The sequence below is a fragment of the Zootoca vivipara genome, chromosome 6 (assembly GCF_963506605.1).
Source record: "Zootoca vivipara chromosome 6, rZooViv1.1, whole genome shotgun sequence".
NCBI lineage: Eukaryota > Metazoa > Chordata > Lepidosauria > Squamata > Lacertidae > Zootoca > Zootoca vivipara.
Genome location: NC_083281.1, coordinates 20,679,001 through 20,702,365, shown reverse-complemented (window position 1 = coordinate 20,702,365; position 23,365 = coordinate 20,679,001). Strand labels below are relative to the sequence as shown.

At 43.3% G+C, this 23,365-nt stretch overlaps 2 protein-coding genes across 6 annotated transcripts; one reads left to right on the top strand and one right to left on the bottom strand.

The window, feature by feature from the left end:
- The first annotated feature begins 268 nt into the window (after positions 1-268).
- On the top strand, positions 269-4,885 carry BLOC1S3 (biogenesis of lysosomal organelles complex 1 subunit 3). Of its 2 annotated transcripts, none has more exons than XM_035118424.2 (2): positions 269-340; positions 1,594-4,885. In XM_035118424.2, exon 2 carries the CDS (start codon positions 1,605-1,607, stop codon positions 2,178-2,180), a length of 576 nt encoding a protein of 191 aa, XP_034974315.1. In that variant the 5' UTR covers positions 269-340; positions 1,594-1,604; the 3' UTR covers positions 2,181-4,885. The 2 variants fall into 2 exon arrangements, with proteins under 2 accessions (XP_034974315.1, XP_034974317.1); XM_035118426.2 differs by having other exon boundaries at positions 291-313.
- On the bottom strand, positions 3,710-20,203 carry LOC118086602 (galectin-4). 4 transcript variants are annotated; one of them, XM_035118419.2, is made up of 11 exons: positions 20,063-20,203; positions 18,734-18,822; positions 15,379-15,574; positions 13,125-13,244; positions 11,207-11,257; positions 9,905-9,952; positions 8,532-8,555; positions 8,337-8,366; positions 6,870-6,958; positions 4,720-4,885; positions 3,710-3,853 (listed from the first exon to the last, which is right to left on the bottom strand). In XM_035118419.2, exons 1-11 carry the CDS (start codon positions 20,087-20,089, stop codon positions 3,710-3,712), a joined length of 984 nt encoding a protein of 327 aa, XP_034974310.1. In that variant the 5' UTR covers positions 20,090-20,203. The 4 variants fall into 4 exon arrangements, with proteins under 4 accessions (XP_034974310.1, XP_034974312.1, XP_034974311.1 ...); XM_035118421.2 differs by lacking the exon at positions 8,337-8,366; XM_035118420.2 differs by lacking the exon at positions 8,532-8,555.
- Between the last annotated feature and the right edge of the window lie 3,162 nt (positions 20,204-23,365).

The following is a 23,365-nucleotide window of genomic DNA, read 5'->3' as shown; positions in this document are numbered from 1 at the left end:
ACCGTGAGCAATCCCTTCCCTTTCTCCCCTACTACGCCCTTGAGAGCTCCCGAGGGAAACGCGCTCTACACCAGCCGAGCGGCCCCTTTTATAGCCTCTCCTCAGCTCAAAACTTTTCGACGGTTGGGCTCGCGAAGGGAGGGAAGCCGAGGCGGCGGCGAGAAGGGATTGGCTGAGAGAAGGGGACGGCTCGCGCCAGCCTTCAGCCGCCAGCGCGCATGCGCCACGTGCTGCTGCTTTTTTTAACCTCTAAACATAAAGCGAAGCGCTGCTGCGGCACGTGATCCGTCGGTGTCATGTGACCAACTCAAAGGTGGAGACGCTTCTTCCTGATCGAAAGGTTGATTTTGATGTGTGGTTTTTTGGGGGGACGGAGGGTGTATGCCGTACCTAAGGCAAGTAGGAGCAGTATTAATAATAGCAGCAGCAGCTGCATTTATATATAGAGAGAGAGTAGCTGCAGTTTTGTGTGCATTTACTTCAGGATAAAGCTCCCTTGGAGTTAGTGGCGCTTACTTCCGAGTAGGCATCCGTTGGGTCAGGCTGTGAGAGAAAAAAATGGAGAGGAGAGGAGAGGAGGATGGGGGGTGTTGCGGCTGTTTCTGCAAGGGGGTCGCCTTTGCTTGAGCTGGGGTGGCAACGCATCCAGTTTAAAGACTCCTGCATGTTATGGGGCTGGACTAGATGACCCTTGGGTTCCTTTCCAACTCTACAGTTCTCTGATTCTATGAAGTGGGGGGGGTGTTGACGTTTCCTATCTGCATTTAGCACCTTAAGTACACACTGAGCAGTCACACAGGTAGCCTGGCCACATTCTTTCTCGCTATTATTATTATTATTATTATTATTATTATTATTATTAATTGATTTCGTCAGTTGCTTTATCGTGCCCAAGGCAACCCAGAGCAACTTAAAACTATTTAAGTGAGATGTATGGTATCTCGCTGCTGTGGTAGTTACAGTAGGCTTTTAAAAGCAAACAGTTTAATAGATATAAATTAGCAAATGCTGCACAAAGCTCGTTTGTGGTGGTGTGTTAAAAGTAACAACCCTGGGGTAACCCATGTGAGAGGATTGGGTAATGGTATGCTATAAGACTGCTGACATTGTGAATGTGGAGGGGATGGAGGAAGTTTCTGGGCGAACTTCCAGAAGCCACATGGTGGGCAGAGTGAAAGTGGCATAATCAGAGTTTGAGGACACCTTCCAGCCTGGCAAAAGGAAGATGTGAAACTGACGTGAGAGGCTTGGAGGGGCACGTTTGCCTCCCAGGTCTGAGGTTTCTCACCTCTGTCTCAAACAGTGATTAGACAGCTGTCCCTGAGATGACAAAAGAGGGGATGATGGAGGGAGCCACCCCTTATGTTCTCTCCTCTGTCAGTACATAGATGGAACTGGTCTCTGGACATGGAGGATTCGTGGAGCAGTTCCTTCATTTTTTGTATAGCCCCACCCCATCAACCTCCCACATCAACAGCACTGTCTGTACATCCTATTCTTAATTACTGCTCCATAATAGGATATTAGGGATTATCCTGGTAGGTTGATCTCCATCACAAATTCTCAAAATTGAAGTTGCTTTTGTTTCTTTAGGTAATGCAAAAATGACCACCCAGAGGTACAACACTGTTGTTCAGGGAGAAGCCTCAGAGACTGATTCAGAGGAAGAGGTTTATCTGTCCTCCATACCCCAGGCTTCATGTCCCAACCTCTCCGGCGTAAAAATTGCTGGGGAGGCCTCTGAAACAGATGAGGAGGAAGATGCTAGCCCCTGTAGGCCAAAAGCAGAGCCTAAATTGATCAGCACGGACTTGCCTCCACTGATAGTTTTCAGGAATGAGGATCTGGGGTCCTCCACAGCGGTTGAAGAGAAGCCTGCCCTTCGTATCAGACATCGCGGCCGCTATAGCACTTTGCTACAGCAGAAGCTGATCGAGAGTAATGCCCGCTTGTACTACGATGTCAGCAGCACCGTCAAGCAAGTGTACCAGACTGCTATCAAGGAGATTGGGGCCATAACTGGACAGCTCAGTAACTCCCAAAATGGCATCATCAGCGCATCACACAACATCCGGCTTGTCCTGGAGGACTTGCGTGCTGTTGCAGAAAAGATAGACATCATCACCAGCTGCAACCTGCTGCCTGATATCCAGATAGAGCTACCTCCAGTAAACACCTAACTGGTTCTAGAACAATAGCTAGCCAATTAACTGCTTTTTGCAGGCAGCTAAAGGTGTTGAGAGACAGAGAGACTGCTGCAACCCTGGCCATAAGGTGCAATAAGAAACTGGAATAGAAGCTTTTGACTCAAAACTTTTGATGCCTAGTGTTTCAATCACACTTGTATATCCTGTAATAATCTTGCCTAAATAGTCCAGCATGGTAGAGTCAAAGAAAATTAAACTGCTCTTGATAAATCTTTTGTTGCGCTTCAAGGTATATTGAATTTTTAAAGCTAATGCTTACCATATTTATACTCGCACCAACATCTTAAAAGCTTCCATTTCATGTAATGAAAAAACCTAGTCTGCCTGTCCACACATACCTCTGTTCATTTGTGACATGTGAATAGTCTGAGAAAGAGAGGTAAAGCCTGCCCACCTACAGACATATTTAATGTAGGTCAGGGGTCAGCAAACTTTTTCAGCAGGGGGCCGGTCCACTGTCCCTCAGACCTTGTGGAGGGCTGGACTGTATTTTGGGGGGGAAATGAACGAATTCCTATGCCCCACAAATAAGCCAGAGATGCATTTTAAATAAAAGGACACGTTCTACTCATGTAAAAACATGCCGATTCCTGGACCGTCCACGTGCCGGATTTAGAAGGCAATTGGGCTGCATCTGGCCCCCGGGCCTTAGTTTGGGGACTCCTGATGTAGGTGATTAAACAAGTGACTAGTACAGGGTGGCTCCTTTAAAAGAGGCCCCGTGGATACAGAGTACATATGTTCCACGGGGCCTCTTTTAAAAGACTCACCCTGTAAAAGCTTGTGATCCATGATGATGGTGGTGGAACGGGACTGGTTTGAAATTAGTTGTGTCTTTATAAAACACAATCCTCTGGATACAGAAGGCTGAGTATTTGTGGAATTCAGTGAGAGAGTTGTGTTACACCTTGCATTAATTGTGTGAGCTTGTTTTGTTACTTCATACTTTCTTTTGCAGGTGGTTATGGATTCTGCTCAGACAAAAATAGCACAACTATACAGAATATCATTGAATGCTGCAGTTTCAAGTATTCCATCTATCTTCATTGGCATTTATTTTTTCATCAAGGAGGCATATGAGCATAATTTACATAACTGCAAAGTGTGATTAAGGGTACAAAGGAAGAAGTAAATGATTATCTGAATTTGAGACAAAAAATTCTATCTGCTGTCCAGTTAGTAAAATCTCCATTCAACATCTTTATTCAACACCTGTATATTTGCATCAGTACCAGAAAAAAGGTTTAACAGATTTCACAAATATGGCTTCCCTACCCACAGGGTACCACATTTTTTTCTGCAAGTGATCCTTTCATACTATAATTCCCAAGGTTCCTTGTAGGGAAGCCATAATAGTGAGCATTAGCCTTGCAGGTCAGGTATGCCTGACGTGGTTTGAAGCAGCGCTGATCCACAGGGGGGAAAGGCACTACAAAAATGTATTTGCTTTTCTCTTTCAATATAGTTTATTTAAACTGTTGTGTAAGAAGAACAGAGACTCGTCAGTACTGGACACAGGAGAGGGTCACATCCCCAGCTATTTCCAGGTGGTCCACCTGTCCTGAAGGGATCCGATGAGTATAATTGAATATCACAATTCCATTCACAGTCACCTGGTAGTTAGTCTTTAGGTTGGTGATCTCCATCTAGTGGTAGAAAGTAAGAAATGTTTTATTCTGAGTTTTCAAACCATACTAATCCACGCACAAGAGGCATGGAGCAGGTTTTATTCATTATATCAACTTTATTAGGGTTGCCATACTGTTGTTGAGGGGTTTTTTGTTTGTTTGTTTGTTTTTGCAGAATCACTTCCGACATGGGTTGCTATACATCCAGATTTTCACAGACATCACAGTGATTTCCACCCGGGCACTGTTTCTGACTGCCGAATCCCGGCTATGTCTGGGAAATTCTGGGCGTATGGCAACCCTAATTTTATACCAGTTTAATGATTTCCTAAAAGGAAGCAGTTTGTTGAGAGTGCCAAGAATTCTGTCAGATGTATAGCACTACTTTCTAAAAGTAGAGCGCTCTCTGGGCCTCTGGTCCCAAGAAAAGTCCAGCCCCTTAGTCCCCATTAGGCTAATCTGGGGAGGGGGCAATATCTCCCTTCATAGCTGCTTAAAAGGCATTTTTGAGACAGAATGCTGGAATTGATGGTCTGATGTGGAAAGGCAAGTATAAGCCAGTAAAATGGCTATAGGAATACAGTATAAACACTGCTTTCCTTGATCAGGCCAAAGGTACACATGGTCCTTCTTCATGTGTTCCCACCTGCACATGAAGAGCAGGAGTAAGTGCCAATTCCTCTCTGCTAAAAGGGCAGGGGGCAAGGAGAGTGTTGGAAGGGTATTTCCAAGATCAGCTGTGGCAACTAGTACCTGCCACAGAATGTCAGAAGCTTCTGTGTAACTGTTGCAACCTAAGTTGGTATTGCTGATGAGGTGTGCCTTCTGACAAAGATCTGAAATGTAAACCAGTGCAAATGCTTTCCCCCAAAGGTATTTCTTACATGGAAGGCCTGGCCAGGGGAGAAAGGCATGGCAGCCAAGTGCCTCTCCTCAGAGCCCCAACTGCCATGGATGAAGGTGTTCCGGACTACTGCTCCCTCCTTCAGTCGGGGGTTGATGTGCAGGGCGATGTTGCCGCTCATTGTGTTTTTCAGGTTCACATGGAATCTGGGAGGAAGGAGGGCAACAATGCATATTCCTGGGGTCTCCAAAATGATACAACACGACTTTCAACCCAGCATAGATCTTAGAGAACCAAGTCTCCCTGACATCCTTGGCCAATTTAATGCAGTGGAAGCAATACAGAAGTTTCCCCACTTATGGACGACTGCATATATGCGCATTGCCGGGATATAAATAAATCAATTTAAAGGGCAAAAACAGCCTAAGAAGAGCAGAAAAACTGCAAAAACGACACAAAAAGAGCAGGGAAATGGCTAGCAATCAAGGAGCCTTTGCACAGACCTTTGAGGGCTGTGGAGAGTTGGGAGTTTGAGAAAGGAGGTTTGGAGGCAGCAATTGTGATGGAGTTTGGCAGATTCTTGGCGGAGTTTGGTTTTTTAGATAGTGTTCCCCACTATATACAATTTCATGCACACCTGGAAATGTAACCCCTGCCTACAAGAACTTATAAAATGGGTGGAATAAATAACTTCTTCACGACTTTGCAAATAAAGTTACGTGTCCACTAAAAATGTTTACTAGCCTGGCTGTTCCCAGTATAAATATCTAATGCTATCATCTTCTGTACACTTAACTTGGAGTGGGCTGCATTGAACTCACTGGGATTTAGTTCTGAGTAAATATGCGTAGTATCTGTTAGTTGCATGTGGCCTGAAAGAAAAACTTATTTTGATACTTTTTGTAACAATGTAACAATGCCGTAGCCTTGAGGATTCTCTCAGAAGTGACTGGGTAAATGACTACAGTATTTACAACTTGTACTTTCTTTTAAAAAAATACACAAAACAAATGGGTATTTGAGAATACTTACCTGAGAGACATTCTTCTTGAGCCTGCCTTTCTCTGCTTCTTGTTCTACAGCAGGCATCCCCAAACTTTGGCCCTCCAGATGTTTTGGACTACAATTCCCATCTTCCCCGACCACTGGTCCTGTTAGCTAGGGATCATGGGAGTTGTAGGCCAAAAATCTGGAGGGCCGCAGTTTGGGGGTGCCTGTTCTACAGCCTTCTTAAATAATTCACTTTTTCATCTGCTTGCCCTAAACCTCTTGGTCTGGCTTTTATTTCACTTATGGCTCATCCAGACTACCTTTTATGCTCACATTTCTAGGCACGGGTCTGGGATTTAAAGCTTTGTGTCCAAGCAGGTTTTCTTTTTTGTCCCGGTGGTTTCCATAGGGAGACCTGTGCTTTACTGCTGATTACAGCAATCAAGTTTTCTGCAGATGGTTATTTGCTCTGATTCAGCAGTAAAATGCGGATTTTTCCAGGGGAAGCACTGGGATTAAAAAAAGAAAAACCAACATCACTCTGACACAGAGCTTTAAATCCCAGATCTGTGCCTGAAAAGCACAATGTAACAGGAAGTCTGAATAAGCCCTCGATCTTTTTAGACCTGTCTGCCCTGGATCAGATTTGTATTACCACACTGGTACCACCCCTTTCTCCCAATATACTCAGGGTTGCATCTTTGAAGATTACTTTGCCTTACCCTCACAATAAGCCTACGAGTCTCTGGCTCAACCTCATCCAGGGAGCTTCATGGCTGAGCAAGGATTTGAACTCTCCAGCTGAACCACAGTGCTCACCACACTGGCTCTCTTTATTGTCCTCATTTGCAGAAAAGCAAACCTGCACACATGTTGACCTAGCTTCTGCTGCATGTGTTATGAAATCAGCCACCCTTCATGACACTTGCGTGTCGTTCCCAAACAACGTCACTGCCAATTGAGAAAGAAAATTACTCTGAAAGAAAGAAATATTTTGGAAAAAAACTACACACAGCGAAGGCAAACTTAATAAGAAGGCAGCAAAATAGGATTCAAAAGTGATAGGGAAGCGAATTAGATTGGTTGTATCTCTGGAACCTGCAGACATAATTTGACAGATACTTTCTGATTGGCTTCAACTTCATATGATAATTGAATGTAGGAAGTTGGTGTATAGTATTGCCCTCTCTGCAAACGCACCTGTTCGAGTGAATAGGCACATTCCCCACAATTGTAATCTTGCGGAACTGAGTGAAATTCCCTGGGATGGCAATGTGGAATGGAACAGCCTGGAAAAATAACAACACGGATTCAGTCCTTCATCAAGAGAAGCAAAAAGACAAAGCAGAACTACTGACCTTTAAAGCCCTAAACGGCCTCAGTCCTGTATACCTGAAGGAGCATCTCCACCCCCATCATTCAGCCCGGACACTGAGATCCAGTACCAAGGGCCTTCTGGCGGTTCCCTCATTGCAAGAAGTGAGGTTACAGGGAACCAGACAGAGGGCCTTCTCAGTAGTGGCACCCGCCCTGTGGAACGCCCTCCCAGCAGATGTCAAGGCAATAAGCAACTATTTTACTTTTAGAAGACAACTGAAGGCGGCCCTATTTAGGGAAGTTTTTAATATTTGATGCTGTAATGTTTTTAATATTTGGTTGGAAGCACCCAGAGTGGCTGGGGAAACCCAGCCAGATGGGTGGGGTATAAATAATTTATTATTATTATTATTATTATTATTATTATTATTATTATTATTATTATTATTAACTAAGACTCCCAGAAGCTGAAGCCACCCAGGAAGCTGAAGAATGTTCCTGCATTCAGAAGTCAGGACAGGTCGGCCTACAGCAGTGGATCTTGATATATTTCTCTATCATAGGCTGAAATGGGGTAGGCCGGTTGCAACCAAAGGACACAATTTACAAGTCAGCTGTAATCACTCTTCCTTAGTCCTAAAAAGCAAGTACATCTGAACTGCTAGAACGAGAAGCAAGGTACAGTTTAGTGCCTCTGATTATGAGGAGCCTCTAAACACCAAAAAAATCGGACTACTTTCTTAGTTTTTAGTTGCATCCTTACCTTTGTGCCAATAAATATGCAAATATCATACTTCATTATTTCTATTTTCCTTGTCTTTTCTGATAGAATATAAATATCTTCTTTGTAGTGCTATGGAATCTCTTTAACTTGTCATAGCTCATGTCTTAAGGGGAGAAGCTGCTGGCACGCAGATCAAAACTCTTGATTATATTTGCACCTTGGTTGCCTCTTGAACTTGCTTGCTGAGCCTTTTCTTTCACTGTGCCCTGGCCAGACCCTCTTTGACTCCTGCATGCTTTGCTGCCTCTTAACAATCAGCTTTCCCTAATCTAACTATGCAGCCTATGTCTAGACTTGGCTGCAGATCAGACCAATCAGTCTTGACTAAGTGTCCTGTCTCCCAAGAGTGGACAGATTCAGGAGCTTCGGGGGGAAAATGTCACAAGAACACTTCATATAGCCAAAAGGAGCTGCATCTGTTGTGTGGGTGTGTTGTAAATTATATTTGGGGCCTACAGGCTGCCAGCTTACCATCTTTAATCTATGTCAAAAACGAGCAGAAATTTCTAAATTTATCTACGATGGAGAACCATGAGGCATAGAAAACAGAACACCAATATACTCACAGGATTGGACAAAGTTATTCCACTGTTACCCTGAGAAAAGATGACGAAAAAGAGAAAAAGGGAAAGGCCTTGCAATAATAATACTGTATCGTAGAACTCAAAAGCATCAAAACTCAATCTAGTCCGAACCCCTTCAGTCCTGCCTTATCTAAACTAGGTAGACTACAATATTGCCCCAGATTTTAACCCACACACCTGGGCAGTCTTCTTCTTCCTTGTCTGCAAAGAATGAAAAGAAAAGTGATCATTTAATTTACGTATTAATTAATTTACTATTGTTTGTATTGATTTTTTTTGTTTCAGGTAACACTTGTTTAACACAGTGAATAGGTGGAGCAATCAAATGTCTCCAGAGTTGTCCACTAACTAGAGAGAATGTTTCACTGACTGGTCTTGCCAGTGCTTCTTTTTTCTAAAAAAAAAAATGTTTAGGGGTACTCTCGTTTTCCTACTCACATTGAAATACTGCCCCTTAATGAGTCCAAACTTAGATTCACAAAATGTTTAGGGGTATGCGTACCCCTGTGTCTCCCCCAGAAAAAAGCACTGAGTCTTGCTTTTTGATTAGTCCATTTAAGTAAATCCCCCCCCCTTAATATAATTTCAAATGATTTCTTTGCAAGGGCCCTGCATGAAATATCAAAATCTATACTAAGAAAGAAAGGAAAAATCATCCCTCTGGAATCTATGAATACTCCAGCTTCTTCTCATTTAACATCTCACCCTAATTCTTAACCCAATTCTTTCCTTAATCCTCACTTCCTCTCTGCAACCCTGACTTGTCAGTGGGCAGGTAGGATTTAAAATGCACACCAGGAAATTTAGGTTTGCACAATCAAAGTGGATTAAAGCACGTGGCTACCATGTGCTTGATTTGTTTTTCTGTTCTTTTCTAATATTTCCCTACAGCTGTTTTTCATGTTGTATATACATTGATTTTTAAAAAAATGGAAGAAGAAGAAGAAGAAGAAGAAGAAGAAGAAGAAGAAGAAGAAGAAGAAGAAGAAGAAGAAGAAGAAGAAGAAGAAGAAGAAGAAGAAGAAGAGTCCCACGGATCTCAACAGGATTTATTCCCAGCCAGGTAACTGAGTACAGTGGTACCTCTGGATGCAAACGGGATCTGTTCCGGAGCCCCGTACGCAACCAGAGCAGTACACAACCTGAAGCGCCAAATCTGCGCATGCTCGCCGCGCAATTCAGTGCATCCGCGTGACATTATTCAGCACGTCTGTGCATGCGCGAATCGTCAAACCCGGAAGTAACCCATTCTGGCACTTCCGGGTTCGGCGCGTTCGTAACCTGTGATGTACACAACCCGCAGCGAATGTAACCAGGGGTATGACTGTATAAGATCGCAACCTGGAAAGCATGTATCTTTCTCATGGAGCTATGCCCTGCTTCCACTGAGCTCTGGGCCTTCCCATTTGCCAAAAGGATTCTGTTGTTGTGCAGCAACCACAGTAAGTCACCATTTGTGAGTGGATCAGGGTGCCAGGTTGTGCCTCAGGCCTCCCATCCTTTAGCCCAGTAGTTTATAGGATCTGTGAAGTTTCCATGAAGCTACTCACAGAAAAAGATGGCTGCACAAAGTTCGGCTGAGCAAACATACCACCAACCTGAAAAGAAAGAGATATATCATTAAGAGAGCATTAACTTTTGCACTGATAGAAGGATAATTAGCGTTTTGACTCTGTTAGCTCTGGGATGCAGTTTCAGCATTATTATTATTATTATTATTATTATTATTATTATTATTATTATTACTGCAGGCAGAGGTCACTTTAGTGCTGCTAACACAGCCGTTTGACTTCAACCCCAGAGGTGCACTCCATTGGTATGTTTAACCTTAAGGACTAAGGGGGGGGATATGATAACACTGCTCAAATATCTGGAAAGCTGTCACAAAGAAGAGGTGAAAGACTCATTTGCTCCTGGGAATGAACTAGATCTTAAGTTACAGAAGGGTAGACTTCAGTTGACGTTAGGATAATTTCTTAATGGTCAGAGTGGTTTGACAAAGTGGTCTGCCTGTTCACTGTGCATTTGGACACCTCTTAAGATATTGTAGCAAAATTTTGAATGATGGTTCCTGAGATGAAGACACAGGTTTTTGTCTGTTTGGATATAGTTAGATGTCACATTGAGCCTTTCAAGACTGAACTGATTTAAACTACTGCTTTCAAAAATGAACTGATTTTTTTGTTTGTTTGTTTCTGAGAATTTCTGAGCAATGCAGGGTATGAGACCACTGGTTACGTATATGGGGTCATAGGGCTTGCACTTATTGGAGGTCTGCAAGTTGACATCAGACAGCCTTGTTCTAGGAATGCCTTAGTGCTAAACAGTGGTGAAGATTGGCCCAGATGATCTGCACAACAGGTGTGGGGAACCTTTGGTCCTCCAGGTTTTGCTGAAATATAACTTCCATAATTTCTGGCCACATTTCCTTGGGAGTTGTAGTTCAGCAATATCTGGAGGGGGGCAGAGTTTCCCCCCTCCTAGTCTACAAGGCTCCTCTAACTGTGATTCTGTGATTGGCTTCCAAGAATTAGGGAGGTAAAGGTTCAATGTGAACACAAACAGGATTCTCAGCTATTTTCCCCCAGAGCACCATGTGCTCAACAGCCATGTGGCTAGATCTTCAGTGGGTGACCTTGAGTAAATCACTTATTTCTCCGTTCCAACCTGAAAATGGGAAAACTAGTGGCCTACCTTGCAGGGAGTTATGAAGGTGAATGTAGTAAAGCACTTTGTACATTGAAACTGCTACATAAATAACCAGTACTAATCAATCCCCACCAGCAGCCCCCCCCCCTTTTACTGGATTTGCAAAGCAAAGAGATGGAAACAAACTAAGGGCTTCTACTTACTGTGGTAGCTGTCACAACATTGTAAGCAGGAGGGGTGTAGGGGGGTGGAGGCTGAAACACAATAAAAATACATTTGGAAATAAGAACTATTTTTAAAAAACAACAACAACAACAACAACAACAACAACAACAACAACAACAACAACAACAACACAGCTTGCCCCTCTGGCACTGTCTCTTTTCCCAATTTGATCCAAAACTGCCACCTTAAAAGTGATACATCCATTAGTAAATATATGAATGAGTAAATAGCATTATTGGCTTCCAAAGAAATGGAGGCAGTGAGAGATTTTACTTTCTTGGGTTCCATGATCATTGCAGATGGTGACAGCAGTCACAAAATTAAAAGACGCCTGCTTCTTGGGAGAAAAGCAACAAATCTAGACAGCATCTTAAAAAGCAGAGACATCACCTTGCTGACAAAGGTCCATATAGTTAAAGCTATGGTTTTCCCAGTAGTGATCTATGGAAGTTTGGAGCTGGACCATAAAGAAGGCTGATCGCCAAAGAATTGATGCTTTTGAATTATGGTGCTGGAGGAGACTCTTGAGAGTCCCTTCTGCAAGAAGATCAAACCTATCCATTCTTAAGGAAATCAGCCCTGAGTGCTCACTGGAAGGACAGATCCTGAAGCTGAGGCTCTAATACTTTGGCCACCTCATGAGAAGAGAAGACTCCCTGGAAAAGACCCTGATGCTGGGAAAGATTGAGGGCACTAGGAGAAGGGGACGACAGAGGACGAGATGGTTGGACAGTGTTCTCGAAGCTACGAACATGAGTTTGACCAAACTGCGGGAGGCAGTGGAAGACAGGAGTGCCTGGCGTGCTCCGGTCCATGGGGTCACGAAGAGTCGGACACGACTAAACAAACAAACAAACAAACAATGAGCACACAAAGCCACTTTGTACTAAGTCAGATCACTTATCCAGCTTGGCCCATTCTGCTTTCTCCAACTGGCAGTATCTTGGGTAACATGGCCATGAGACTTCTGGCAGAATCTTCAGAGATGCCTCTCACAGTTCTCTTACCTGATATGCTGTATTTGGAGATTTGAAACTTAGCATTATTGGTGGTGGTACCTTATTTATGGAATGCCTTCTCTGAGAGGTCTGCCTGCTGCCTACTTTCTTGTGCTTGCATGTATCAGGCAAAGACTAATCAAGAAGAATCTTAACCCTGCTGATCACCTTGTGATATAAAGCAAAATCTTCTGTTTCAAATATTTGTGTTTCAGTGAGGGTGCTGTGAAATAAACTTCAAAAACTGGCAAAGATGCACAGCAAGTACGTTTCAAAAATAACTTACAGAACAATTCTAATGGGGCACAGGGTGTGTGTGTGTGTGTGTGTGTGTGTGTGTAATTCTGTTGAATTCTGCCAAGTCCCCAAAACTTATGCCAGGCAATGCAGTTGAAGGTTTTTTGGGGGTCACAAGGGGGCTTGGGATCTTGTGCACCCACAGCCTCCTCTGACAGAGGCTTGGCATGCTCCAACACAGTTCATTGTTCGTCTTGCCACTGCTGGTGCAGCAATGGCAGAGCACAGCACCGATGGCACTTAAGTTTTCTGCCACCACAGGAAGAAGAGCCTGTCTGCAAATGACCCTCTCTGGCATAGAGGGAGGTCTGCAGCATCCCTCCCCAGGATTGCTCCCCAAGAAGGGTAAGTTGTTCATACAAATTCACTGCATCTTGTTTCTAGTGTTCAAGCTTGCATGAGAACTACAACTACAAATGTTTTGTCTTTTCCAACTCTATATCTCACCAGTTGCCAGCACCTCATTTTAAAATTAGACTGACACATTTCTAAGTGTTCTCCTTTGATTTGCAAATGGCTGCTACCCACATTACAAGGTACATGATCCACCATGGTAAACTGAAATTGGGGGAGGTATTAGAGGTGAAACTGTGCAACTCACATTAGTGCCAGCAAAGCTGATGCAGTTCAAAGAGACATCTCCACTGATCTGCAATGTCTGGACCTCATGGAAGGGAAGGCGGTGTCTGTACTCCAGGAAGTGGTTGCCATTGACGGATACCTAGAATAATGGAAGAAAGAGGTGAGGTTAGTTCTTGGGAAACAATAGGCAGAATTTGTGGTTTGTGGGCTCCTAATCCAGGGGTGGAATTTGCAGGGACAACCTAGTTAAGGTGTTGGAGTCAGTGAGTTGAACTAGATTATAATCAGAATAGACTCATTGAAATTAATGGAACTAAACCGACTATCATGTCCATTAATTTCAATTATCTACTCTGTGTAGAACTACAATTGGATATAAGTAGCTCTTAGCATTTAACTTTATTGTTATGAGTTTGGAGGAGATTGAGGAACTGGTTAGGCGAGTTCCTTTGAGATGAGGCAAGATTTTGTGACATTTTGCCAAATCTCGCCGGAACCCACCAATGCTGCCATTTCATGGGCACCACCAAGCAACCCAGGTAAAGGAGGAGGAAGAGGTGTAGCGTGGCAGTGCAGCATATTCCTGTTTTGCCTCGGGTGACACAGCGTGACACACTGCCCCTGCCCTCCCCACTATGACGAGATGGATTACCGTATATTTCCATTCAGATGATGGCAAAATAGCAGGTGCAAACATTACGCAAATCTGTGTCTCCTTTTTTGGTGGTACACACATGGCCCCCCTCCTCTTATGGTTTCAGTATTTAATAATAGAAACATTTAGAAAATTCACTGTCAAGTTTATTTCTTAAAGGTTGTTGAATAAAATTATTATAACCTTAAATACACCCCCATACATGATTATACAGACTACAGCAATCTCCATGATGCCTTGGATTGATTGATTGATTGGTGTCCTGTGTTTGTTTGTGTTATGTACTGAGCTGAATCCTAGAACAATAGGATTCAGAATCAGCGGGAGCTACCCAATCCAACTCCAGGTGGAAGTGAATCCGCAACCTGATTGGCCTGCTGGAGCAGCCAATCAGGCGGCTGGCAGAAGTGAATCTGCTACCTGATTGGCCTGTAGGAGCAGCCAATCAGGCTGCAGGCAGAAGTCAATCCACAATATAATTGGCCCACAGGTGTAGCCCTGAAGTAGCCAATCACGCAAGGCCCATTGTGTAAATAATGTATATAAGCAGATGGTTTTGGGAAAAGAGCCATTCGTCTTCTCTTCTTCTCCTTGATGAATATGAGCTGAATAAAGAGCATGAAATTCACTCTCGACTCCGAGTATATTTCAGTTTGGGTTGTCTCTTGGCCTAGCTGCTTAAAGCTGAATGACAGCCCACAGGGAAACACAGTTTGGTGCATTGTACTGGCCGTCTCATATGATCTGTAGCTGTCTACTTTCTTCTTGGATTCCACCCTTGTTCTACTTCACCCACTAGGTGGTAGCAGCTATCAAACAAAGGGGACTTGTGGGGAAACCCATTCAGCAGATCTCACATATGAAGCATTTCTTCTGTATTTTCAGAAGCCTGGCCCTCCTGAAATGGAAGGCTGTGCCCACACTTGTACAAGCACCACACCCCTCAGCGTGAAAGTATGCACAGAACCCCCTACACACTTCACTTCCCAGCTACACGCTTACTGTGGTTAGGGATGGGCAGATAAGTCCATTCAAGTTTCTGCAGGTTTCTAATTCTTCCAGTCCCAAGTTCATTTCTCCACAATTTCCATATCGGTCTGTTCATTTCTGTTTTAAGTCCTCATGAGAATTCATTGCAACATCGGGCCAGCCTGCACAGCTCTTATACAGACTTTATATATTTCTTCTTCACTATCACCACCCCCTGCCAAATTGTTCTTGTCAGCCAAGCCGCATCTCTAACAGAAATGCAGTGGGAGGGGAAGGAATAAGGAAGAACATCTCCATCTTCTCTTATAGAATCATAGAACTGTAGAGTTGGAAGGGACCCCGAGGGTCATCTACTCCAACTGCCTGCAAAGCAAGAATTGCAACACGAGCCCCCCCCCCATCCAATATAAAAACCAAATCTGACCCTGCTTAGCTTCGCAAATGTGCTAGCAGCTCTATTACTGCACTGCTATGGGGCCAATCTTCTGCTGGCCTAAACATAAAGCCAAGTCAGAGTCCATGCTGGAGATAAATCTTGCACTTGAAAATTATCAAGTCCTCCCCCTGTGAGACAGGAAGGGGCTGCATGGTAGACAGCAAGCTGGAGCAGCTTCTCCAGCCTCCTCACCTGATAGCAGTGGCTCTTGACGTTGATGATCATCTCAAAATAAATATTTGGCTGGAAAGGCATGTTGTAGGCCCGTTCCTCAGCTCCCCAGCGGCCATGTTGCTGAGTGTTGCACACGACGACTCGGCCTTCGTCGAAACGGGGGTTGAAGTGGAAGGCGATGTTGCCATTGCCACACACTAGGTTGACCGAGAATCTGAAATGTGAAGGGATGGTTGGGCTGAAGCTCAGTGGGCTTCATATATATATGACTGACATAGTTTAATTTAGTTTCATTTCATATGTTAACAGAGCTAGGTAAAGGGACCCTTGACCATTAGGTCCAGTCATGACCGACTCTGGGGTTGCACACTCATCTCGCGTTATTGGCCGAGGGAGCCAGCGTACAACTTCCAGGTCATGTGGCCAGCATGACAAAGCCGCTTCTGGCGAACCAGAGCAGCACACAGAAACACCATTTACCTTCTCGCCGGAGCGGTACCTATTTATCTACCATGCTTCTGTTTTAGGATAATGTTTGTCATTTGTATGTTCAGAAAACCAGTCAATAAAAATATTTGCTCCCCCAAAAAGTATGCCACTTCAAGCCACCCCTACCATTCTGAGTGAATAACTATATATATAGCCACACGCAAAATGAATTACAGGGCTTTGTTTTAATAACTGTGCATAAGTTGTGTGATTTCTTATGCTTGGGTGAGAAAAGTTCCATATTCTATATACCTATTGAAGGTACAGGAACCCGAAGCATTTTTGCTCCTGTCCACTCTATTTTGTTTGTTTGTTTGTTTGTTTGTTTGTTTGTTTGTTTGTTTGTGTGAAGTTCCCTTTGGCCTAGTGCAGACCCTCAACATGGCTCACAATATTAAAATAAAATAAGAATAAATTTTAAAATAGCCATTTAGGCTGGGATCCTCAAATAGCTACTTTTGACGCAATTTAAAGAGAGGGGGAAGCTTAATGTGGTTTCTGCCTTTTTAACAGATCTTCTCCCCAAGCCGCCTCATGACATAAACCATTTCTGAGAGTTCCTACCGTTTCAAAAGCAGCTTGTTGTGTGACAGGGTGCTATTCAAGAAACAAAGTCCTCTTTGGTACCAGGAACTAGTTTCCTGCTTCCTTAGATTAACGTCATAAAACTTTGTTTAAAAAACAAACAAAAACCCAACAACAATTTCTTTATACAAGGCTGCAAAACAAGCCTCTCAACAGCACCCACAGATCAGTATCTCCCTCACACAAGAAAGGCTTTTTTGAATGATTCTTCTTTAAAATAAAATAAAAAACTTTACCAGTTGCTTGAAAGCCAGTTGTGTAAGGTAAATTACCACAAAACACATGAAGACCATTCTATGGTTGCTTATGGCGGCATCCCCACTCCCATTTACCACCAGTAATGGGCAAAGGTGGAGGTGGGGGAGCTGCCATATTGGCAGCCATGGAATGTTCTACAGGCGGTTTTGTGGTAATTTACCTCACGTGTCTGTATAAGAACAGCACCCCATTACTAGGGGCTGGTTTTCAAGCAACTGGTAAATTGTTGCTTCTTTTAAAAATAAAATCCCTATCAAAGGGATATAATTTCTCCACAGAAATTAGCGTCAAGTACCATGAGCTATGCTATATACAGAACCAGCACCAAACAAGGTGGCCTATGGGTATTTTGAAGTGTTCACTGGAATGAGCCCTAAATCCTTAATCCTGCTGCTCTTCTAGCAGGTTGTATGCCCTCCTTTACAGAAGACAGTCCTCTGTTTGAAGGGATTTATGCTCTAAACCCTGTTTAAAGGCCTTTTCAGTGATGGCTCCCCATTTGTGGAATGCTCTCCTCAGGGAGGCTCACCTGGTGCCATCATTACTTACCTTTAGGCACCAGGCAAAAAAAAAAAAATCTTATCACCAGACCTTTGGCTTGGAATTACCTGTGGCCTAAAACAGGTAAAAGACTTTAGTCATGCCTTTTTAAAATACTAATGAGTTTTAGCTTTTTCTGTTTTGCTTTATGCTGATTTTAATGTATGTGTTACATGTTTATTTTTCTAAGTTGTCTGGGTCACTGTGTGTATGTGTGTGTCACTAATAAGTTTAATTAATTGATCAATGATTTAAAAACAGTCAGTAAGGAGACCTTGCAGGGGCCCATCAGCAACAAGCACCTGCTGCTCACAGTCTTCACCACTATAATGAGAGCAGATGTATGGATCTTTTTAAAATAAAACAAAATTATGGTACACAGATTTCTCTAACTTTGTTTGAGGAGAACCTCTTAAAATAGTGAACCTACGTTAGCCTTGTCCATTAGCTTTAATGAGTCTAACTCTGAGGAGGACTAGCATTAGATACGTAAAACCCAAGATTTCTGCAAATTTTGGGCAAATCTGTCCCCTCTTACAGTATTTGGGATGACATCTAAGTGACCACCCTAGCTAAAGGAGAGGGGTAGATTAAAAATTGCACCACACTTTCAAGGGGAGGAAAATGTGGATCCCGTGTGAGGAACACTACATGTTCTTGCCTGGGCATTAGTACCCGGAACCATCCCCGTTTGTGGCTAAATAATGGTAAATTATAATATTTCTACAGATATTCTTAAAATCAAGAATACTGGTAGGGCTTGATGTAAAACCCCTCCAAGTTGGAGGGTAGACCACATCAGTATGGGTGGGGAAGTCCACTGCAGAAGCAGCTTATTCACTTGTGGTGAACCATAGCTGCCAAGTTATCCCTTTTTAAAGGGATTTTCCCTTATGCTGAATAGGCTTCCTCGCAAGAAAAGGGAAAACTTGGCAGCTATGTGGTGAACAGCTAAAAATAATGATAGTAAAGGTTGGATGGAGTTGTGGCTTTAATCGTTCGGGAAACTATTCCAAAAGGAAAATACTGCTCATGTCGTTGTTTCTCCTGGTTCCTTGTTCACACAAATAAAGTTTGTCCCCTGAGGCACAATGCAAATGACACCTCCTCTAATGTCAACATGAAAGCTACCCAGGGCTGAGCAAGTTATTATGGCGCCTGAGGGAGGAAATCTCACATCTCCCTGAGAGTAAAAATCTCAGTAAATATAAAAGTAAATCAGAGATGATTTAATGCCTTGTCTTGACGACACCCAAAATTTCAGCCGCCTGAGGCAACCAACTTACTCTGCCCAATGCTAGGGCTGTTCCTGACAGAGCAATGTCACGTTAAATGCAAAATGTGAGGCACTCTCTGGAATTTGGGAGAGCAGGGGAAAGTCAGTGAAGAGGAAGGAGATGGAAAGACTGTAGAAACAGAGAATCAAATGTGAGGGGAAGGTATTGATGAGGCGGGATGATTATCAAAAGGGCACAAAGAGCTAAGTGGAAGCAGGACAAACCTTTTCACAGAAACCCGGACTTGCCCTTGGATTACAATCATCTTCCCCTCAGTCAGACCCCCAAAAATGGGGCCAGTAAAGGGAACGCTCTGTGGGGCAGAAAAAAGAAAAGAAAAAGGTGATCATCGGCTTGGTCCCTATTCCCCAAACTCAAGTATAATCTCCCCAGGCGAAATATATCTCTGAATATCATTGGTGTGATAAACAATGGAAATGGCCTTTAAAGTCCTGTTTTTAAAATATACCGTACATTTTTAGCTTAAGGCGCCAGACTTGGTGGTGGGGACACTCTGGGCAAAGATTTGACTCAAATTTGGTTAGTGCGCAAGGAGTGAGGGACTTCAGGGGCAACTTAGATTGCATTGACTGGAAGGCAGCAAAGAGTCAGAACCACTTTAAATTTTGCCTTGCTTTTTTCTTACCATGCCTTTTGGTTGAGGTAACGTAGCTAAGGTTACAGGTAGGTAGCCATGTTGGTCTGATGTAGTCAAAACAAAATTTTAAAAAATCCTTCCAGAAGAACCTTAGAGACCAACTAAGTTTGTCATAGGTATGAGCTTTCGTGTGCATGCACACTTCTTCAGATACCATGCACACGAAAGCTCATACCTTTGACAAACTTACGGTAGTTTGTCTCTAAGGTGCTACTGGAAGGATTTTTTTCATTTTGTTTTGTAGCTAAGGTTATCGAGCATTTATCCTGATACACTTCCACAGAGCTAACATGAAGCTTAGGCGATGTCTGTTTTTTACTGAGCATTTGTTCCAATTTGTTTAAACTACAATGAGCATCTATCCCAATTTGCTTGCAGGAAGATTACATGTCTTCTCGCTGCTACTTCGTTCATCGTATCCTTTTCAATGCATTTCCATACCACTTTCCATACCACAAAAGGGCTCTTCCAGGTTAATCAGATTTATTGCACTAGGATAACGGAGCCCTTCACTCCACTTTAATTGTGCAAACCTAAAGTTCAGGTACGCACTTGAATCTCTCTCACAAAACAGTGTCAGTTTGGAGGAATCCAGAGAAATTGAGCAGCTGAGCTTTCCCCCTTACTTATCTCCCTGCCAAGAAAAGCCTTATCCGCTTCTGATCTGCATTTTCTCTGGGGGTTTTCTGTAACTCAATTATCCTTGCAGCAGCTCAATCCTAGCTGTAAGGATGTACATAGAAAGCTTGCTGCAAGGAGACAGGGAAGGGGCTAGTTAAATCTCCCGGCTAGTTCATCCTTAGGAGAGACACAACCTCTTAGAATATGTCTATGCAGCCTTCCTGACCACCACCTTATCAAGCTTTCCCCTCTTACACACTCTCTCCACACTCACCGGGTTTAAAATAGGCTGCAAAGCCATCTTGGAGCTTCCTGGATCTCAGCACTCTTTCTATGCCCTTCTGAAGGCAAAGGAAAAGCTTGCTAAAGCAGAATTAAGTTTCGTTTCCTCAGAAAAGTAGGCGGGGTACAAAGCTGCCCGCTGTTTGTTCTTTTATCAAATGGGAATAAAGCTATTATCAGGTACCCAAGAGATAGCAATGAACCTGCTCCAACAACACTGTTAGCCGCTTATTTTTCTGGCACGATACATTTTTTTACAACATGAAGGTGCAGCAAGGAGAGGAGAGAAGGGTTATCTGTTGAATTTTTGCCTCTTCTGCAGCCATTAAAGCACTCTGCGCCAAAACTACAGAAGCAGGCAAAGGGTTACTACCTGCTAGCTCATATGAGAAAGTTCTGTTTAGGGATTGGGTGTGTGTAGAATTCTGTTTATTTTGTATTTGAAGGTGAACTTCGTACTGTTTGAGTAAATACATGATCTGAAACACAGCCATCCTTTGAAATTTTAACTTCTCTGAATTTTGCAATGCAGTTCTCCAGCCAAGCAATGTGCTAAAAAACACATGTACTGATGTAAAGGTGCACATAAAATGCTCATCATAGGGACAATAACATACAAATTGCATTCTATTAGGGGAAACTGGTTTGTAAAAAATATGTATATTTTGCATAGAAAAAAGGTGCGTATTTGGACTAAGCACTAAGATGCAGACGAATATTCATGAGGACTTTTTTTTTAAGTCACAAACTGATGTAGAAATGTCAGAAACAGAGAAATCAAAACTGACAGATTTGCCCATCCAAACGCCTGTGTGAGACAAAAGTTACCACATGCTCACAGCTGATTATAACAGCATGATAAAATCTGCCTCTTCTAACGGATGCCTGTTTTCAGCTCGATGTGTGCGGACAGCAATTTGTCAGGCAAACACTAAGAATCTGTAAAGTCCAGTTCTACAGCCTACAAATCCCTAGATCTTTATGTATATAAAATAATCCTTATCTTGCTCTACCTCCCTAAGGAGATCAGAGTGGTATACACTCAATCCAGTATAACAATGTAAGCAAGTGATAGAAAACAACAGAACCCACAGCAGCCCAAATCAGTATGAGGGCCGAAAAACCTGATTAAAAGGGAAAAAATTAAGCCAACCTCCTGAGGGCAAACAGTGAATGATCATAACCATCAGAGTTGGTAGCCACTGACAACGTGATCTCAATGAATTTGCCTAATTCTGTTTTAAAGTCATTCAAGTTGGTGGCCATCAAAGGACTGGGGGGGGGATAGAAAATAGCATATTAAACATTACCATCTTTTGGATACCTGGAAGTAAAGCAAGAAAGGCCTTTGTTGAAGATCTTGATTCTCAGGAAGGATTGTATGTAGGGACAGAGGACTTAGTTATACAACTGGCAAATAAAACTTTTAAAGCAGGCATCCCCAAACTCGGCCCTCCTACGTTTTGGGACTACAATTCCCATCATCCCTGACCACAGGTCCTGTTAGCTTGGGATGATGGGAGTTGTAGTCCCAAAACCACTGGAGGGCCGAGTTTGAGGATGTCTGTTTTAAAGTGTGCAATATACAAATGTGAAACTAGATGGCAACATTAAGCTATGGCAAATTCAGTGTATTTTTCAGAACATTTTTTTAAAAGCATTTTCACAGCCTTTTTTTATATGTGTGTAGATTCCACCAGAGTCCTCCAGGTTACCCGGCCCCCAAGCCATTTGGGGCTTTATGGGTCAAGGCAGGTCCATTGACTTGTACTTGGAAGCGGATAAGCAGCCAATGCAGCTGGGAGAGAAAAAAGTAGTAACAACAGCTATATATTTTATTTTGCACTATATATTCATCAGTTTCTAGAATGCATACTATAAAGCACCTCAAAGCATGTTGGTTGGCATCCGTCTGTCTTGGGAGACCATGGAGGAGTGCACCTTTGGGGGGTGAAGTCAAAGTGTTGGAAGGTTACAGTGCCTGCTCTGGCAGTAGAGATGGAGAGTCATGTTTTGTTGCAGCAGGGGCAGAGGAAGCACGTTGCAATAATCGGAATCAAAATGTTAAAACATACTGTTATACGCCACCCTGACCTCCAAGCAGTGTGGGATTCCAGGGGGATTCCAGCGCTTGTCCGAGGTCTATGTTTCCTTCGGAAATGAGGCACAGCGTCAACTGTTGTGGTGTCTTTATGACATATGGCTTATTTACACATATATACAACCTGAGCCTACGGTGGAGGAATTCAGAGCTTTACAGAGCAGGTCCTGTTTCTCCCATGGGTGCAACGTTGAGTTCAAACTGCTAGCCCGCATTGTGCTCTGACCCCGCTTTCTCCAGCTCGCAAAACATTTACAAAATGCAACTATTTTTTCTCCCGCTTACAGCAGGCCAACTCCAATCCTGAAACTCGCCCACCCCACTCCCCCCCAAAAACCTCTGTCCTAAGTCTTTTGCTAACTACTCAGAGCACAGTGCAAGACTCAACCCATCTGCTGGCTGGCACACAGTTTTAGCTTTGCTGGTAGCTCCTCTCCCTGTCTTTGTTTGATTAATGACTCTGCCTATTCCCTTCCTTGGTGGTTCCTTCACCAGGCGATTTCCTGCACACACAGAAAAACTGTTTTGGCCTGTCTTTTAGCACTTTGCTAAATCCAGCGCCTGGCAGCCTATTTCAATACTGTACTCCAAGCATCAATTAAATTATAACATTTACCAAACCCAGAAATTATGGGTGCCTGTTACTCACAAACTCATAACATCACCCACCCAGGAACCAAACATCTGTCCAAGATGCACCATACACAGCTCCCCTATGGAAAAGTAACAGGAAAGTTACAAAAGGCATTTAAAACACACATCATCAAAAACATATTGTAACACAACATCACTTTTATCCCAACCTAACACGGCAACGGGGACCCAGGTGGCGCTGTGGGTTAAATCACTGAGCCTAGGGCTTGCTGATCAGAAGGTCGGCGGTTCGAATCCCTGTGACGGGGTGAGCTCCAGTCCACTTCATCCCCAATCTAAACTGCAAATCAAAGTCCTGCCCCAAGCATCTGAACCTTCTTCAGAACCAGATGGCCCAGTTCCCCCAAGGTGGCAGCCAGAAGTTTGCCGGAACTCACCAAAACTCAGTTCTGGCACCTCTCAGGTGGATGCCATTGGCATTGTAAGAGAACAAGGGAGGCGTTCATTGTGAGTTCTGGCACCTTTTTTTCTAGAAAAATAGCACTGCATGTGTTTATTAGGGCTTGGCCTTAATGTGCTCTGAGAGCAACTGTTTGCTGA

What these genes read in the sequence shown, in the direction of transcription:
- BLOC1S3 (XM_035118424.2), top strand. Translation starts at nt 1,605, where the DNA reads ATGACCACCCAGAGGTACAACACTGTTGTTCAGGGAGAAGCCTCAGAG.
- LOC118086602 (XM_035118419.2), bottom strand. Translation starts at nt 20,089, where the DNA reads ATGGCTTTGCAGCCTATTTTAAACCCG. An exon ending in TCAAGAGCCACTGCTATCAG is followed by an intron (nt 13,245 to 15,378) that starts GTGAGGAGGCTG and finishes CCATTATTCTAG; the next exon opens with GTATCCGTCAATGGCAACCA. An exon ending in TCAGCTTTGCTGGCACTAAT is followed by an intron (nt 11,258 to 13,124) that starts GTGAGTTGCACA and finishes ATTGTGTTTCAG; the next exon opens with CCTCCACCCCCCTACACCCC.